The sequence below is a fragment of the Lemur catta genome, chromosome 1 (assembly GCF_020740605.2).
Source record: "Lemur catta isolate mLemCat1 chromosome 1, mLemCat1.pri, whole genome shotgun sequence".
NCBI classification, from domain to species: domain Eukaryota; kingdom Metazoa; phylum Chordata; class Mammalia; order Primates; family Lemuridae; genus Lemur; species Lemur catta.
In genome coordinates this window covers 21,284,856-21,303,270 of record NC_059128.1, presented here as the reverse complement: position 1 = coordinate 21,303,270, position 18,415 = coordinate 21,284,856, and the positions used below count along the sequence as shown (strand labels likewise).

The window sequence follows — 18,415 nt, the reverse complement described above, 5'->3', positions numbered from 1 at the left end:
ATTCTTAGATGACCTTTGAGGTCTCTGGGCTTCATCTCTTAAATAGTAAACTTTAAGTTCCAGTGAACTCTACTCCCAGAAATGGTATTTGTGAAATTATGAAACAAACAAAAAAGCATTTGCTTAAGAAAGACTTCAGTGGTTATCTGAAAGCCTCTCCCTCCCCTACATGTACATCTTCATCAGTGACCAACAGATTCTTTAGCAAAGAGAGTTTTCTTTATACTGGAAAGACTGATACAAACAAAATAATGAAAGGCAGTCTTCCCACCCTCCTCAAAAAGGTAAAGAAATGATAATAGATTTCTTCAAAGGAGCTAAAACTTCTGGATCTTTGATGATAACCTCTCAAGGTGCTTAAGGAATGTGAACACCAAGCCCCTGTTAATGTTCACTCACAAAAATTATTAATAATAGGAGACAGAATAGAAAACTAGCTTGGGAAAAAGTGTCGTAAATTTTACATTTTATAAAAGGGTAGATCTCTTCAACTTAGGACTGACACCTAAAAATTCTCAAGTGTTTCATTTCACAGAAAAGTCGGTACACATTTAACCAGATTCAGCAGAGAGTCTGGAGACGACTACAGACTAACATGGGCTCACCAAAACAAGTCTTACCAAACTAGTGTAAATTTCTTTCCTATAGTGTTAGCAGTTGGCAGATGAGGAGAATGTTAGACATGTGGTGCATAGCGTATCTTCATTTCCCTAAAAGAGCATACCATAATATAAGGAGAGCGATGGAGGAATCTTATGGAGACCTGCCTGTGGTTGTGAGCAGATGAAGTTACTCTGTATCTATTGCTATGCAACAAATTGCCCCACTAAGTTTTAGGTAAACTTAAATAATAAAAATAACATTTATTATCTCAAAGTTTCTGTAAGTCAGAATTTGATAGCAGCCTAGTTGAGTGGTTCTGGCTCAAGGTGTCTGATGGGTTGCAGTCAAGATATCGACTAGGGCTGCAGTCATCTTAATGTTATCTAGGCCCAGAAGATCTGATTACGTGAGAGATCATTCACATTGATGTTGACAGGAAGCTTCAATTCCTCTCTGGCTATTATTGTCTGGATGTTTCTTTCTGGCTGTTGTCCTCTCGGGCTCAGTTCCTTGCCATGTCTCCATAGGGCTTCTTAAGTGTCCTCATGACATGATGGTAGCCTGCTCAGAATGAGTGGTTCAAGAGAGAGAAAAGAGAGTCTCAGTGCCTTTTATGACTTATCCTCTAAATACACACACTGTCTTTTCTACCATATCTTATTCTTTAGAATCAAGTCACTAAGTCCAGCCTGCATTCTAGTTTGGAGTACAGAGAGGAGTTTCAAAGTGTTTGTAGATAATTTAAAGCTATACCAAAATCCTCCTATTCTGTAAAATTTTCAGAGACTAGAATAAATGTACAAAAGATACGCTTATTAAATTTGCAGGTGACAAAAGCTAAAAGAGGTATCTCCTACAAGAAACAGAAATCCTAGAGGTAAACATTTTCTTTTCAGGTTTGAATGCTGTTATGAAACAAAAAGGAATACATTTAATGGGATATAATTAAAGTTCCGCTTTGAAGTTCACACAATGTATTGCATGAATGCAAGATGGCCCAGTCTTTTTGGGAGGCAATTAAATTGGAAACTTACTTTGGTTTTAGTTGAAAACAAGCCTAATATGTGGTTGTGCTATAATGTAGGTGTTTAGACAACTGTTGCAAACCAGTATGCTGACCAGGCCATGGATGGGTGGTGAATGGCACAGTAATTGCTACTTTCAGATCTCTTGGAAATAATATATTAATCTGTAGGCATGAGGTTCAAGGCTACCCTAAAAGACTTATAATTTATAAACACCAGAGATTCCATAGGGTTTAAACAGAAGGATTACTATAGCATAAATTTATTATGGCATCAGAGATGTTCCTAATGGTGTGACTTTCCTATGTATGGGGATGAAAATGTTCCTATTTGTTGCCCAGTGAAACTGTCCTCCCAAACCTCCTACTGGTCCTCTGAGCAGTGTCGTGAGCAGCACACATGTATGTTTAAATGAACAGAACTTTTTTAAAATCAAATATTTTAGCATTCTGGCTTTAAAAAGCTTGAGTTTGATGTCCTCTACTTAGAAATGAAGACAAACCTGGGAGGAATTAAAGGAGATGGAGATGAGGAGTGGGAGGAAGAGGGTGGATAGAGAGAAATAAAAGAAACCAACCAGACTGAAGAGAAACAGGGAGATCACACAGAGGTGGACATGCAGGAATGCACAGATCATGGGGAAGAGTGAACCCCAAAATAACACTGTGGCTTTTGCAAAGAGGAAATGTGTGATAAGAGGAAAGGCACCTGGGGAAATCTTGAAGGGATCATATGTCAAATAGCCAAAGAAGGAACATTAAAGCTTTCTTTTGAAAAAGAAATTTGAAAATATTTGACACTAAAAATTGTATAGGGAAGTAATTCTTGTTGAGTTTGCCTTCTTTATAGTTTAACTCTTCTGAGTCAGGTACTTTTTATAACAATAACAGCAATAGTAAAAAATCATATATTGAGGGTTTATTGCATACCACATGTTTTGCTAAGTGCTTTGTATACATTTCCTGCATTAATTCTCACAGCAATCACATTGCAGTTATTATTATAATCCCCATTTTATATATGGCAAAACTAAAGGAACCAGACAAAATCCAGATGTTGAAATCAACTAGTCTAGCTTCAGTGCATATTTCAGAATAATTATAGAGGGGAAAAAGTGACAACATTTGAGGAAGGAAAGCAAATTTTATAGTCAGTTTATGTTTTGTTAATTTATAGCATTCCATTTTTAAGAATGGCTCTTAAATAAAGAATTGGTGCTAGGTAGACCTATCATACTGAAGAAAGTACCATTAGAAATTGCTTGAAAACACTCTTTTAAACTGTGGGAATGAATAAAGATGTTGCAATCACATGAGCCTGGTTTTATTAATCTATCTGGGATTGAAAGTATCCTTGATGGATAAGGAGAAGCGAGGAGAAACTACAGGAGAAATGAGCTTCAGAAGGAGAGGTAAGAATGGCCTCAACATGCAAAGAAAGGATAGGGATTGGTGATATATGTTCTAATTACTGCATCAAGATAAATCATCTTTAGTATAATAACACATCAACATAAATGGCTGTTTGATTTAGGCTTAGGATGTAAAAGAGAAATTCAGCGGTAATATATATGCACAAAACATGTATATTTAGCCAGCAACAATAGCCAAGGAATAGGGAAATGGTCACTTGGAGAGCTGGACCTAGTGCACCAGGGTTACATCTCTAGCATGGCCCTGTTCCCATCCCATAGCCTGTAAGGTACTTGAACACAAAGACTGAAGAGGACTGAATATCTACAGCCACATCAGTGAGAGAACATAGGCAGAGACTAGAGCTCAGTGAAAACATCAAGACTAGAAAAGGTTCTGGAAGGCTCTTTAGGCTGGGATCCCCCCTCCATCCAATACTCCCTAACCCTGTTTATTGGAAGAAAGAACTTTCATTTTGTAGCCTTAGAGATGTGTTAGGGGAAGATCCTGAGAATTAAATCACACACTCTCTCACTGCCTCATTTCTTTTGACTCCCCATGAGCTGAGCTCTTGCCTGGATTATTACATTTAATTTATATAAATCATGCAACATAGATATTATCTTTTTTATGAACAGATGAAGAAACCAAGATGCATATAGATTAAGTAAATTATGAGGTTTGATTTGATCCAAAGTTTGACTGCAGAACCAGTGCTCTTTTAAACTCATGTTGAAGTCATCTTTGCTTAAATAGCTCCACTTGTGTAGCCTAGCGATGGTAGATTCCCTACTATGTTTTTGATATAGGAAGGAAATGATAATACGTCTGTTCATGTATATTTTCCATTTCAGCACATATCCAAAAGACATGTAGAAGTGAGTTTTATCAGCTAAGTTAGGATATTCTTGGGTGATTCACACTGCTTTCCAGGGGTTAACGTCTCATCACTTAGGAAGGGTGGTTCTCCCTGGCTCAAGAAACCACCTAAACGAGTCTGAAAAAGCTCCCTTGCTTAATAATGCCCTTGTGCTCTGGGTCTATTAATTCACTTCACCCAGCCGATCAGTTTTCTGTTCCAAGAGATTAATTTCTTTACCTTGGCACACTAAAGGATCAAGGCTCACAACATATAAATAGTTCTTTTTTCTTCAGCCTCAAGGTGTGTTGTAAGGATTAATGAGATGATGCTTATAATTGCATTTTGAGCTCCTTGGTCAAAGGCACTTCATAAATACAAGATATTAGTTCTTTGCTGAGGTTCATCTATCAATTACAAGTGGCCAAACATTCTAGATGCCCTCTGGGTAGCACAACACCTCCCTCTCTGATTCTAAAAGAGTTGATCTCAGGCAATGCCAGTAATGTACTAGAGCCAAGCTCAGGGTTCCCCCAGTTCCTTTCCTTTAGTGTCATATATTTTTCAGAAAGTGTTCTTTGGGGACAGAGATGTGGCAAGAACCTCTGAACTGCCCTGCTACTAGAAGGCAGCAGTACTACTGCATTGATTTTCTTTTGCCTCTGGCTCTCTTACATAGCATTCATTCTTTGACTGTTATTAGACTCACAGTCTGATTTTTTTAGTGTCAACAAAGCAATAAAGAAAACTTCTCCTTCCTTTATTTCAAGGCTCAAAACAAAATGCAAAAACACCTCTGGCATTAATTTTGCACTGATGAATGTTATAACAATACTGTTAGCACATCCACGTGCTTGACAACATTTCAGATGGTATTAATAGTCTACCTGCAAGAAAGTGCTTTCTGCCAGCCTGGTGCAAATTGCCAGACCCTTTAAGCCAGTCTTCTTTAACTTAGCAGCAGTATATCATCATTACCTGGGGCTGGACCAAGAAATCACATTTTTCAATGCCTGAATTACTCTTTTACTTTCAGTGGCTTTAGAAACCCACTTTGTTTTGGAAATGGGGTTAGCTGAGTATATTTTAAAAGATACAGAAAAATAAAAAGCAATATCTAGGAGATTTAGGGGATTTTTAGAATGTTACATTTTCAATGGTCAGTTGATCTTCACAAGATAACTTTTGTGGGACCAAATAGGATATGGTCATCTTTTGGATGAAGGCCTGATAAGGCTGGGAGACAATGGAGACAATGGAAGCATACCATGGAACCAGTGTGCTTCCTTTTGATCATTAGGAAAGAGTCAAATCATATTAATAATAATAGTTTAAATAAACTAAATGTTTTTCATATCCCAGGTTCTGTATACACTCTACCTCCTATCATTCCATACCAAGTCCTGTGGTGAATTGGGAAATGGACTCACTAAGGCTAAGTGACTTGCCCAGGGTCACACAACTAAACATTGGTAAAGTTGGAACTCAAAATCAGATTTGTCTCCAAAGCCCATAGTCTTAACTCCTGTGCTGTACTGAGTATTGCTTTAAGAAAATTAATATAACTTCTAATGACTAGGACCTATGTTTGGACCAATAAAGTATCAGAATAGTATAAAAGTTATTTTCTGTGCTATATACGAGTTCTCTCTACACGTTTTCACTTGGAAGAATTTTTGCTCCTTTGGGACTGTTAACAAATTTCAAGTCCTCACCTTAAAGAGGAACTGGTGTATATTGGGAACCTATTGAAGGGTCAGGGTCAATTTGCTTTCTTTGTCTTACCTTCCTCTGTTCCTTGTTTCTTTTCTCCTAAATGGATTCATCTAAGTGTAGGAGATGCAAGGTTAACACATAAAGGTTGGAGCTTTGTGTATGAACCAGTTGGGCCTTAATAATTTCACCTGAGAGTGTTCTGTTCTTCACAATATTATAATTCAACAGTTCATGTGCATGTTATACATGTCTCCAGGAGTCGAAATACTTGATAGTAGAGCCAATAGTCCAAATGAAAATGACCATGAGAGGCCAATTATATAACAGCATCAATTCCTTATTAAAAATACATAGGAATAAACACACACACACACACACACACACACACACACACACACACACACTCTTAAGTAGAATAAAATGTGACTAATACTTTTTCTAAAATCCGGTCTCACGTAGGTGAGTTTTATATCCATAGAAGTATTTTAAGAACTGTTTATTTGAAGATTTTTCATACAATTAATAGATTTCTCAGTGTGATTAAGAACTGCAGTCATTACATTTTCTTTTGTCTAATTACTAATGAACACATGCCTCCTTTCAATGGCATTATGAAGGTACTATTCATAAGGCCATTCTTTCATGAGTATAGCATCACCTTCTGTTGAAGAATTGATTTCATTCTTTGTTTAAATTTACATGCTCATTGCTATATGAAATGTACAACTGAATGTCACTAAGAATTTATCAAGAATGTATATGAATTTGATGAGGTTTGTTCAGCTGTCAGAATAGTCCTGTGTATGAATCCTTCTATTTAGAAGGTTGTTTGCTCTTCAATCAGTTTAACAAATGGGGCTGGGGCAAATGAACTCCTTCTCACGCACGTTTCTATTAACAAAACAATTCTTACTAATGTTTGAGATAAATTAAAATAAAAACCAACAAGAACATGAAAAGAGACTAAGAACAATGTTAATGTGGCAATTTAAACCAATTTGGTTTTCCAGATGACCTTCCATCTTTCACAACTTTTAACACCATGAAAGATCACTATCCTTAGTGCCAGATACTGTCAATCTGGTGTGGATAACCTAAAACTTTTTTCTAAACATCTTTAAAGCTGAGGTGGAGAAGAATGACTCTCTGTCACTTTCAGAAGGATCTAATCATGGCTATGCTGTCCTCTCCCCCATATCACTTATTTGTTATTCAACATAGTTACCTCTTCTTCTAGCCTATACTATGTCCCAAAGTAATTTTCCATGGTGCTTCATGTTTAAAAGAGAGTGGATGGTGCGGGTGGAGATGCTTAGGAGGACCAAGAGCCCTGTGTATTTAAAGGAAGTAAATTAATACAACTTCTTAATTAATTAATTTGGTGCATATTGAACTCTGGCAATTTGTGATTTGGGTTACTTCTGATTTTTCCCTGCATTTTACTAAGAAACTTAGCCTGATATTTGTTATTGACTTCACTAATCTATTCCACAGTGAGTAGAATGAAGGTCATTACTATATTTAATGTTGTAGCCAACAATGCCAGATAGAGAAAACCCAAAGTAATATTAATAGAATATATTCAAGGTAAATCTGGCACGAGCCAATTGCTATTTCTCAGTATGGTATTCTGTTGTGGCTAAAACCTTAGAGGATGAATAACACCTTCTATGATATCTGGTACCTGTAGGGCGGCATTAAGAGTTATACATATAGGTTCTTTTCAGAGAAACATATGGTCCTTTTTTATGAAAACTTCTGAAAATTTACTCCACTTTATTTTGGATTAATAGACTTTTGTAGCAAGGTTTACCAAGGCAGAACGTTATAATGATCTCTAATTGGTAGCAATATTAATAGATAAAACTAACTTTTTCCACAATGGGCTTAAGGAGGTACCAAAAAGTTAAGTTCCATTCCTGCTTTTCCTTCTTGCCTGCCTTTTGTTTTCTTTGAGAAATGATACTTTGAGGAAAACCTTAAATTATCCACTGTAATCCAAAACTGTTAATTATTCTTTCTATTTGTTACATTTCATTTTTTGACCTGTTAATATGTTACAGTTCAGGCCAGCTAGATACAGTCCCATAATATAGGCTGGAAGCAGATCCATAATTGCCTGTTTCTTTTTTTTCTTTTTTTCTTTCGTGGGTTTTTGTTGTTGTTTGTTTTAATATATGAATATTAAGAATAATAAATAGGCTTCTAAGAATAATTTGTTCATAAGAGAAGCAAATGGGGAACCTTGCAAACATCCCCCAATGTTGTTACTCTTTTCCCAACCTATTTCTTCCCCACACATATGGACAGCAGGTACCACGTTAGTCACATGTGTAACTTCTCAGCCAATAGTAGCTCCTGTATGGAGATGGACCTATCATTGAAATGCTAAGGCATGCCTCTATTCACTTTATTTGATGCTATTTGCAATTCTAATATTCTTTATGGCTATTAGATTTCTTTGTAAATTGTTTCCAAGCCACCTGCTTTGAGATTTTTCCTTCATTTTTAACATCAGTAATTTGGAATGGAGTTCCATAAGTTCCAATATAGAGCTATGAATCAGAAGTAAGGAATTACATTTCATCACCAATTTATGCTAGATCAACGTGAGGTTGGTTGATAAGAAAGAACAGTTCCCAAAGCATGGCTTCATTATTTTGTTATTTGAAGCATATTCATTCGGGGTGTATCTCCACGATACCACTCTCCAAGTCTGTCCTAATTAGAGAAACCATGCAGGAGTGGTAATAGCAGTTACGAAAGGAAGAGGAGGGCATGCTAGCAGTTAAAAGCATCACATGTGAGCCTCAAAACTAATTAAATATTTCATGCTTGGAATAAGTATCCCTACTAGGCTTTATGAATGGATGCTTGTTCAGGAAGGACCTCTCATAGGACAGCGAGAGAGAGAGAGAGAGAGAGAGAGAGAGAGAGAGAAGGTAAACATACTAAGTTAGTGCCTATTTGTAGTAATAAAATGTAGGTGCTCAAAAGTCTTCAAATGCTATATCATTATATTTATAATTACCTTTATTTCCAGATGTTTACTTTGTATTTCCTTCTTTTTAGCAAATCTGGAAAAAGAGGTAGTGATAGAAAGACTCATCTCTTCTGCTTTATCTCTTTAACATAGGTGGTGAGATGCCAGGGTCTCCTTTATGGAATAAGTCTCCCTTGGCCATCAAGGCTTAAATTGTCTTCTTTGATTTCCCTGGGCCAGAAGGCAGAAAAGTTGCAAGCACTTAACAGGAGAATAAGGAAGGACAATGGCTCTAGGCTTCTGATGAAAATACAGCAGAGTGGTAGTGGATCATGCATGACTGAGAAGCTGAGGACCCCCTTCACATTGTGAAACTGATCTGGCAGGTGAATTACTCATAGGTCAAGGAGATCTTTGTGCCTCAGTTGGCTGAATTAAGGTGGGGTTGGGGTGAGATGGAAAGAGGGTAAAGGTAAACCCATTTCTATAAATGGCCAAACCTCTTGCTGATTCCTATTCCAAGCTACATTTCCAAACCATGATGGAGTACTGCATAGCTAAAACTAACCTGAGCTCTAAACCTCTCAACCAAGAGCAGAGTGACTTCAACTCCACCTCTACTAAAGATAAATTGATATCTATCTCTAAAAACTTCATAAAACAAACCCAAAACCTAGGATGTTTTTTTTTTTGAATGACTTATTGACTTTTCAGATTGTTTTTTAAGCTGTTTTTTAAACTTTAAAGGCAACACTGATAATGAACGCTTCCAAATGGTAAAACAGAAAATCCCCTTCAAATATAACCGGCCCGTAGAGGAATGGCTGCAGGAAAAAGGTAACCGTCGTTAAAACTTTCATTTTAAAATCATTTGATTCTAAACCCTCATTTTTAAAGCCTGCAAATAAATGTTCCTTAAATGATAATCGCCTGCTGCATAAATGACTGTTTTAATTTTCATTATAATTTGTGTCAGCTTCCACATGCCATATGTTGATAAATCATGCTATAATACATTGCCATTAAAATACAGTTAAAGGGACTAAGATCTAGCCTGCTATCAGCGTGACAACCACAAACAAGAAATTCCAGGAACCTCTAAAAAAGAAATGTATTATGGCAATTTAACCACTGCATGACATTATTTGTTAATTTGTTTTAAATTACCTCTTACACCAAAGCTTTCTAAAGAATTTTGAAAAGTATTTTTTAAACTTACACGTTGAGGCTGTTTTGGCTTTACTCTCGGTAGCATGGTTAAGAAAAAAAAAATCATAGATCGACTCTTGTAACTTAAACTGCTTAAACCAAATGTTATAAGGGGAGCGATGTTTCTTTAACATTTGTTCTTAAACAAAAGAATGAGAAAGATGAATTTTGCCTTTAAATTCAAACCTGCAGAGGCAAAATTATTTTATAAGAGATTAATTGTGTCCTAGCTGCTGACTGAAACTAAATCAAAACAAAAGCAAACTTATTACACTTTGGTTGTGTGATACCCTTGTGTATTTGATGTTTTATGCAACAAAAGTGTAAGCGGTTAAGATAATGAGTTGGAAAGGAAAAGTCTCATGAAAGGCAAAACAGCAGTTTCTGATTTGCTGGAAAAAACCACCACTCTGTTAATAAAAGAGGGCAGCGGTTATAACTGATGTTAGAATTTTCTGTGTGGTTTCTACTTGTTAGGAGATAAACTATTGTCTTTCAATGAAGAAAATTCTCTGTCTCTAGGAAGTTATTTATTTTGTTCTTGCCTAAGCCAATATAAACTACTTTTGTCTCAACACCTTAAACGATCTCTTAACATTCCTGAAGATTTGAGTGAGTTATACATAAGCAGTAATCGGGCATATTAGTCTAAAACTTAACAAAACAAAGGACTACTACAGCTTTAAGTTGGGTGAAGACATTCAGACCTTCAAACACGGAAAATCCTTGCGGAGTCTTAACTGTTTGCCCTGTTTTAACTGTATGTGGTCTAATTAAAAATAAATTAAGAATAACTCTAAAAAGCAAATAATTTTGTTTCGTAATCACCAGCTCATAAAGTCCCTTTAACATTAAAGACAATGATTGCCTCACTTGTAGACAGGAAAAGAAAACTAGATGCATGTCTGAGTCTCATGTGCCTGAGAAAACTTTTTTGTTTCTTTCAATTTTATGTTAATAATATTTTATTTTACTCCATTGCCTTTTGAAGTCTAAGTTTAATAGCATGCCAGGCATTTTCATTTGTATAAGCCATTATGATGTTATGAGTAGATTTTTAGTTTTCCTTACAATAGCATCGTTATCAGTTGGCTTCCCTATAGAAGGATGCTTTCAAATACATGAGTTGAAGGTTGGGGTTGGATGAGGGGTGGTGGCTGAAGTGGGGTGGAGGAAGACATCCCAGTTTCTTAATTAAATATATGTATGTTTATCTATGCATATAACATTGAAAAGAATTATTTGCAAATGATGAGGTTCTTGTCTACCTTTGTTTCACTTAAATCAGTTTGTTTTGTAATTTGGGTGAGTAACATCTATTTGTCCTATTGGTTTACCTCTTCCTCTGCCTAGCTAACTTTCCCTTCAAAAGTCATAGAAAATATATAACAAAGGACCTTGTAAAGATAGTGAACATAAAGGGTAAAGAGAGAAGGATGATTAGACAGGTGCATTAGGAAGTACTTGGAATGCCTCTTTCTAGTTGTTTCTGTCATTCGGGAAGAGAGCTGGGTCACAGAATTCCCAAGTCTCCTTTCCGGCTCTGTCTACTATTGACTACCTTTCTGACCTTAGACAATTCACTTAACCTCCTTATATCTCAGATTTCCCATCTGAGGAGAGGAGAAATAATACTGCCTATTCCCCCAAGGGTGTTCTGAGGTTTAATTAATTAGTCTTTGTGCAACACTGACTGGAGACATGCAAAGATTTAATTTAAGCAGTATGTGAACTTGGTGTCCAAATGAGGTAATAATTAATGACTTTCAAAAGGGATGGGCACCTAAAACAACAAAATATAACCTGCTATAAGTCCCGTATTGGTGTTATAACCAAATTTTATGTTATTGATGATAGAACAAGTCTCAGATTGGGATATGCATATACACATATATTAATATATGCATATGTATTTTTGTGTGTGTATATATATATATAAAATAGTCACTTACTATAAAAACATGATTGATCATAAGTCACAAAGAGTGAAAACAATGAGAATAATGAGATCTGGCATTGATTTTGAGAAATCTTAGGCAAATGATAAAAAGAGAAACTTTGTCCAATCAGTCCTTCACATTCTTCATAGGGAGAGGGTAGTGATGACTGTTTCTCACTTACTCGCTAACTGCTGCTCAGCTGAGAGAGATGCATTAATTAGAGGAAAGGGTGGCAGGAGACTGAGAGAATTCCACTGTTCGTTTAGTTGCTGCTGGCTTTGCTATTAACCACCTAATGCAAGGTACAGAGGGGTAGGAGAGGTTTTTAACACGGAAGAAAAACAGATTAACCATAAATAGTCCATGAAACAAACAAGCGAAAAAAAAAAAAAACCTACTACTTCCTATGGAAGGATGGAAAATTAAAACGTAGACAACTCCTTTTCCTGTCTCACCCCACCATTGTCTTTTTCTCAAGAAGTAATTGGTCAGATCTCTCTGCAAAAGCAGTGATAACCAGGAGTGGACCCGCAGTTTAATCTTATAGCCCAGGAAACACGCCTTTGCCTTTCCTGATGCTTGGGTCAGTCTTGAACAAGCAAAGAACACTTTGTGAAGTGAACTATGACAGCTGGAATGAAGGCAATCCATTATTTCTAGCCAGTGAAATTCTGCTTTGCATTCCAATTTTCTCTGACCCTCTTTTTATTTGTAAGCATTGGTGGGATAAACACCAGAAAAATATCATTAGAACCATTATAGAGGTTATTATTGTAAAGTACATTCAAGAATTAGAATATAAGATTTTCTACCTGCAATGAAATATAACCATTAACTTATTACAAGTGCTGACCTGTGTATACACACACAAAAAGAGATGGATAAATATTATGATTGGCCAATAGTTATGCAGTGAAAGGTGTCGCTTGTCATTAGGGCTATCTAGTGTGAGATATTGAATTTGTATATCCTAGAAATCACCTGTTAGGCAGCTTCTTCTAACTAATTATGTAAAGCTTCCCCTAATGCCTATGTGAAATTGAGGGAGTATTTATTCCCCTCTTCCATCATTCCATTTCTTCTGTAGTAAGCTTAGGGCTTCCAGAAAAAGCTATTGTCAAAAATAAACAGTAAAGAGATGTGAACTCCAGGCCATTATTCAGTGTTATTGTGCATTGAACTTTTTGCTGCATCTTGAGGACAGAGGACAGAGAGGCCAAAGAACTGACAGTGATGCATGCGCATAGCATGTTGATGGGATTGGTGGGGAAATAATGGAAATTTATTAGATTTGCCTTGATTGCACCCTTGAGATCTGGGCAATTCTGTTGTTATTAAGGCTGACAGATCCCATTTCCATATTCCAGAGACTTCTTATAAAGGGTAGATCATTTTTACTATAACTCTCTGGCCGATTTACCATACTGCAATGTTTGAAGCCTCCAAAGGGATAAAGAGTTGCTCAATGAGAGGAGTTGACTCTTATCTAAAGAAGTGCCATCTAAGCACATACATTTTCTCTTCTCTGCCCCTTCCATTTCTTCCATTATTATACCTTGAGGAGATATTCCACATTATACACCAAAAATTCAAGCATAGCTAAGCACTCTATAGCCTTGAAGACCATGTATTAATAATGCAGTAGAGGTTAAGAGCCCAAACATCATGTTATGTCATAATAGAGATTGAGGAGCAAAAATTTTAGTTTGTTAAAAATATAATCCTTTTTATTAAGCTGGAAAAAATAAAATAAATTTGCTTCCAGTTATTTATAGCTAAAATAATTCAGGTGATTAAGAATGACTAGAGCATTGTTTGATCATTAACTGAAGTGAAGGAAAATTCAGAAGGGATATATTTAATTCCACTAGTAAGTCTTTCCCCCAACCCTTTCTTCATACAGAAAAGCATAACAAATCAATCTAGAGAAATAACAATAAAGAATGCCTTAGCATGTTGATGTCCTGATAAATTACAATGAATTTTAAAAAGCTATTTGAGTTTTTCTGGGAAAGATCTAGCACCTGAAAGAGGCTTTTATAAGTAGAAATAGTGGGGAATAAGATTAGTTGAGTTCTGCTATTCTAACCTCTATTCTGTTATGATTTCATTCTGATAGTTTTCTTTTCACAGAAATATAAATGGTTCCCAAAGGGGAGCTCAAAATAAGGTAAACTACTGATATTCTTCAACCCATCAACATAGCTCTGTATCATTTTAAGGAGTTTTATATGTTGCTTTCTTGATTAATACTCTTTCACTATTTAAAGTTCATTGATTATAAATGACATCTTTTCTCCCACCCCCAGACCAGGACCATTATCAATACCTACTTATATTCCATAGTTTAGGGAATGATTTAGTTGTATCTATACCCCTGATAAAAATTAATAGAATAGGAATTTATCTTCCATAATGTTGTTAAACAGAAAATATAGATAGAATGTAATACACTAAGAAGATTTATAGGAAATGATGTGTTTGGTGATTAGGATGTTCATTTTTACAAGTATACAATGAATCCAAGTCTGTTAACTGGAATTTAATTGCAGTTAATTTAATTTAATTATCAGACAGTTTTTAAATTTAACGTTCTGAGTCACCTCATTGAGTTTTTGTTGGCCATACATAACCCTTTTTAGTTCTCATTATGTTGCTTTGTGGCATTAAAATTAGTACAATAGGCATCTATGATTGACTCTGCTCATTGCCTAATTTAGATGTTTCTTTCTGTCATCTACAATTACATACCCAAAAAGAATATAGTACCTCTCATCACTGAACCAAGATTTCTTCTTCCTCAGAATAAAGAAATAGAGACTTGATTATTTAGGTTATGTAGGATTTTCAGCTAGACAGTGGAAGAGATAATCATAGCGAAATGTTACTTGCCAGTGTCTGTACTGAATTTTTGTTATCCATTTTGTCTCCCTTTCAATTGCTCAAGGAAGCCTGTTATGATACCTGGTCCATTCCGACCAGGTAAGTTAAAGAGAGAAAATGTATGAGAATAATAATGTTTCCCCCACCCAACCCACTAGGCCGGCAGTTAACCATCTTCAACACTCAGGCGCAAATAGCCATTGGTGGAAAGGACAAAGGACGCCTCTTCCAAGGCCAACTTTCTGGGCTCTATTATGATGGTTTGAAAGTACTGAACATGGCGGCTGAGAACAACCCCAATATTAAAATCAATGGAAGCGTCCGGCTGGTGGGAGAAGTCCCATCAATTTTGGGAACAACACAGACGACCTCCATGCCACCAGAAATGTCTACCACTGTCATGGAAACCACTACTACAATGGCTACTACCACAACTCGTAAGAATCGCTCTACAGCCAGCATTCAGGTGAGCCTAAGCCTTTTTCCAAGCATTGATTGCTTCTGCATCTTAATCTTTGAAAGGTGGTTGTTGTGGTCAGTGTTCTGTGTAGCCAAAGAGTTTGAATTACTGTGTTTGTAGGAAGGATCCCTGCAGATGCTCATAGTAATAAGACCCAGGAGAAGAGAAAGGTGAAGTCATTGTTAAAGAAGTTGTATAAGTCTTGTGGCACTCAGGGGTTATTATCCCTACCATATTTATCACTGAAATGGTAAAGCTGTTATTCAAAATGAGCAATGGCCTACACATTCAGTATGAAATACTCCCTCTTTTCGTTTTATTACCCTTTCTTTTCAAATAGCAGAAAGGGAAAATGGGAAAAGAAAAATTTGTTATCATATGAAAGACTATATCCTAGTTCAATTCTATTCACATGCTCCAGATGGCTTTGCTAGAACATGAATCGTTCATTATTGAGCCCAATGGGTACCATTAAATCAAGGGCAATTGAAGCTAAAAGTTCAACTAACCCTTGTAAAATGCAGTCTTTGTGCTTGATATCAAGTCTTGATTAATCACTTATGATTTTTTTGTCCATTTTGTTTTCTCTATATTTGACCAAGATACTAATTACATTAAAAAAATTGAAGGTTTCAGTTTGGCTATATAGGAAGTCCTTAGTTTTATGGTAAGGTTTTTGTTTTCCACTTGAAAGTAATTATATCGAAGCTAAAGCTTAGTACTCTGCTGAATCCCTTGGCATTTCATAAATCTAGTTAGTAGGGGGTAGGAGGTTAATTGAGTTATTAGCCTTGGATGCTCTAGCATAAAATAAGACATTCCAATTGCTTGTGGGGAAATTACCCCTAGCCTAGTTAGTGTTTGTAGAAAATTCAGTAGATTAGTACTTGTCCTTTCTGTGTCTTAGTTTTAAGACATTATCCGGGAGCTCAACTGAGTCTTTGACATCACCCTTCCATTGACTCCAGTGGACATTGTAAACTTAAAGCCAATAATCAATTAAAACCCATAAGTGTTCCCATTTTTCTGAATTAAGTTTATGTGAGTTAACTAGTGGTAAAAGTATTGTCTTTCTTTTTCCTTTTCTTTGAGCAGAAACACCCAGACAGCTTCTTACATGACTCCATAGGAACAGTTTGAAGCTGTATGTGCTGATTATATTATCAGGCCAATTTTATGTGGTTTTGAAAGGCTACTACAAACCTGGTTAGCATAGCACGCTTATAGTTGCACATCCTGTTACATGCAGACCTACACACATGCTCAAAAGAAAAAGAAAATAGCTCTTCTCTACTGATATTAAAGCAATAACTCCTGACACTATGCTCTACTCACTGAAAAGAAGATAAAAGGCAATATATATTTCTATTATGACTCTCTATAGCTCAAGAGCAGATCTGTTTATTGTTGGTGAAAGGATAGTTCTGTCTGCACAGATCTTGGCAGACTTGTTTTGTTTCTGTCAGAACATATTCTACCGACTCTGTGGGAAGCAGAAAAGCAAATGGCTTTTTCTCCTTAGGAATGGCTGGCCCTGCAGTCCTTTGTAAGGCCAAATTTTCACTGACCTCAGGAAAATTGAATGTTATATGTGGATTCAGGGGCTAAGCCACAGTGATGATCAGTTTTTGGCTTTCCTGCCTGTAGGACATACATAAATGGGAGCAAACGGGGTAAGTTCCTAAACTCTTTCCACGAAGTCAGAGCCTCTGGAGAAAAGCAGAGTGCAAGGTGCATAGCTCTTGCCAGTGATCATGACTCCAAATATTATAGAACCTATGGCCATTTTAGAGGCGGTAGACATCTGGGAAGGCCTTTTCCAACAGCCTCTCTCTCATGTGTGTTTCTTTTTTGTTGAGTACAGTAATAATTGGATGACATTTACATGTCTTTACTTCTACCAAGACTATAAAAATGAGTTATTAATATAAACCTGTTGACACACTTCGGTTTTGAGGGTGTGTAAATATATACTCTTGAAAGAAAGCCAACCACCTAGCAGAAATGATCAGACTGGGTTGGAAGATAAAAAAGACTCGTGTTCTTTGTACAGACTAACTAGAGAAAATAACTTCATGCAAAGGGTTTTGGACATTTTTCTTCTTGCCAACTAGCTATAAGAACTCTTCCCTGTGGTCAATAAAAACCCAAAAGCCTCATCTCCAAGCCTACTCTGGTCTCAAGTACATTCTGTAGGTCACATCAGACCTATGTCACACTTGGAGACCCAACGCCTATTGGATTCTACTAAAAGTATAGGACAATTCCCAGACTCTGGAGACTATGAGTGAGGAAGATCAGTCCAGAAGTATTAATATGACTGTGTGATACTTTTGGATGAGGAAGATTCATAAAAGTCTGATCTCTGGGGAAATACTTCAGAAAGGGGGAAAATAAGTGGGGAATACTAGAGATTCGTATTTACCAAGCACATCATTCACATTTTCATCTATATGTGAAATCATACATACAAAATTTTCCAGTGATACTGTTCTGTCCTTCTTTGCTTTGACAACACTGCTAAAGCAAAGTTGTCCTAAAACAAGACTCCTCTAGAGGAAGCAAAATAAGCATTTGAGTCCAGAAGTATAAAAATCTGGCTACTCCAAAATCCACTAGTTTGTTCTTAAAGTAAAAACTAAGAAAACATCCTTTAAGGAGTTCTTTTCTGGTGGACCTTGGTTAGTGTTGATTTCAGATCAAAGGAAAACTGTAAAGTACTTTGTTTCAGTACTGCTCTTACCTGTGTGTAAACGTGAACAAGTAGCTTTTGAGTTGATATGGCTTTCTAGTGTGTAGCCTCCTGGAAGTAATTGGTGCTTTGATCTTTCTGATATTCCAATTTGTTACAGATATGAGTGTAGAATTACTTATGAATGACCTGGACTATGTTAAATTACTCATAGCTATTATGCCTAAGCATCAGGTCTTGATTCTATATTAAGGAGGATATCCCTAGGTGTTCCCTTAAAGGCAATGTTAATATGTGCACTGAGAAAGCAGATGGGTGGGTGGGCTGGGTGATAATTCTCAAGTAAAGATCTGGAACTTAATAGATGCTCAATAAATATTTATTAAATAAGTCAGAAACAAGACAGGTCTTATTATCTACCTTAAAGTCATTTAACAACTGGCAGTGGTATAGCTTGGGGAAAAATTTTCCTCCAGAATGATCAGGGTACTTTGGACAATTTTATTTTACTTTTTCAGTGGTAAGGCTATAGCTTAGTGATTCAATGCATACACTTGGAGCTAGACCAGCTGGGGGGTTAAAACCTAGTTCATCTTCATATTAGCTAAGTGGCCCTGGACAAGTCACATAGGT

The 18,415-nt window shown here is 36.4% G+C and overlaps 1 protein-coding gene across 9 annotated transcripts in view; it reads left to right on the top strand.

Annotated features, from left to right (window-relative positions):
• Positions 1-18,415, top strand: part of NRXN3 (neurexin 3) — a 1,488,306-nt gene that overhangs the window by 1,318,434 nt on the left and 151,457 nt on the right. For 5 of the 9 annotated variants that reach the window (XM_045562567.1, XM_045562514.1, XM_045562538.1 and 2 more), the window contains 2 exons: positions 9,346-9,435; positions 14,789-15,096. In XM_045562567.1, coding sequence (XP_045418523.1) covers positions 9,346-9,435; positions 14,789-15,096 — 398 coding nt within the window. The remainder of the gene's footprint in view (positions 1-9,345; positions 9,436-14,788; positions 15,097-18,415) is intronic. The other 4 variants (XM_045562522.1, XM_045562546.1, XM_045562555.1 and 1 more) reach the window with 1 other exon arrangement.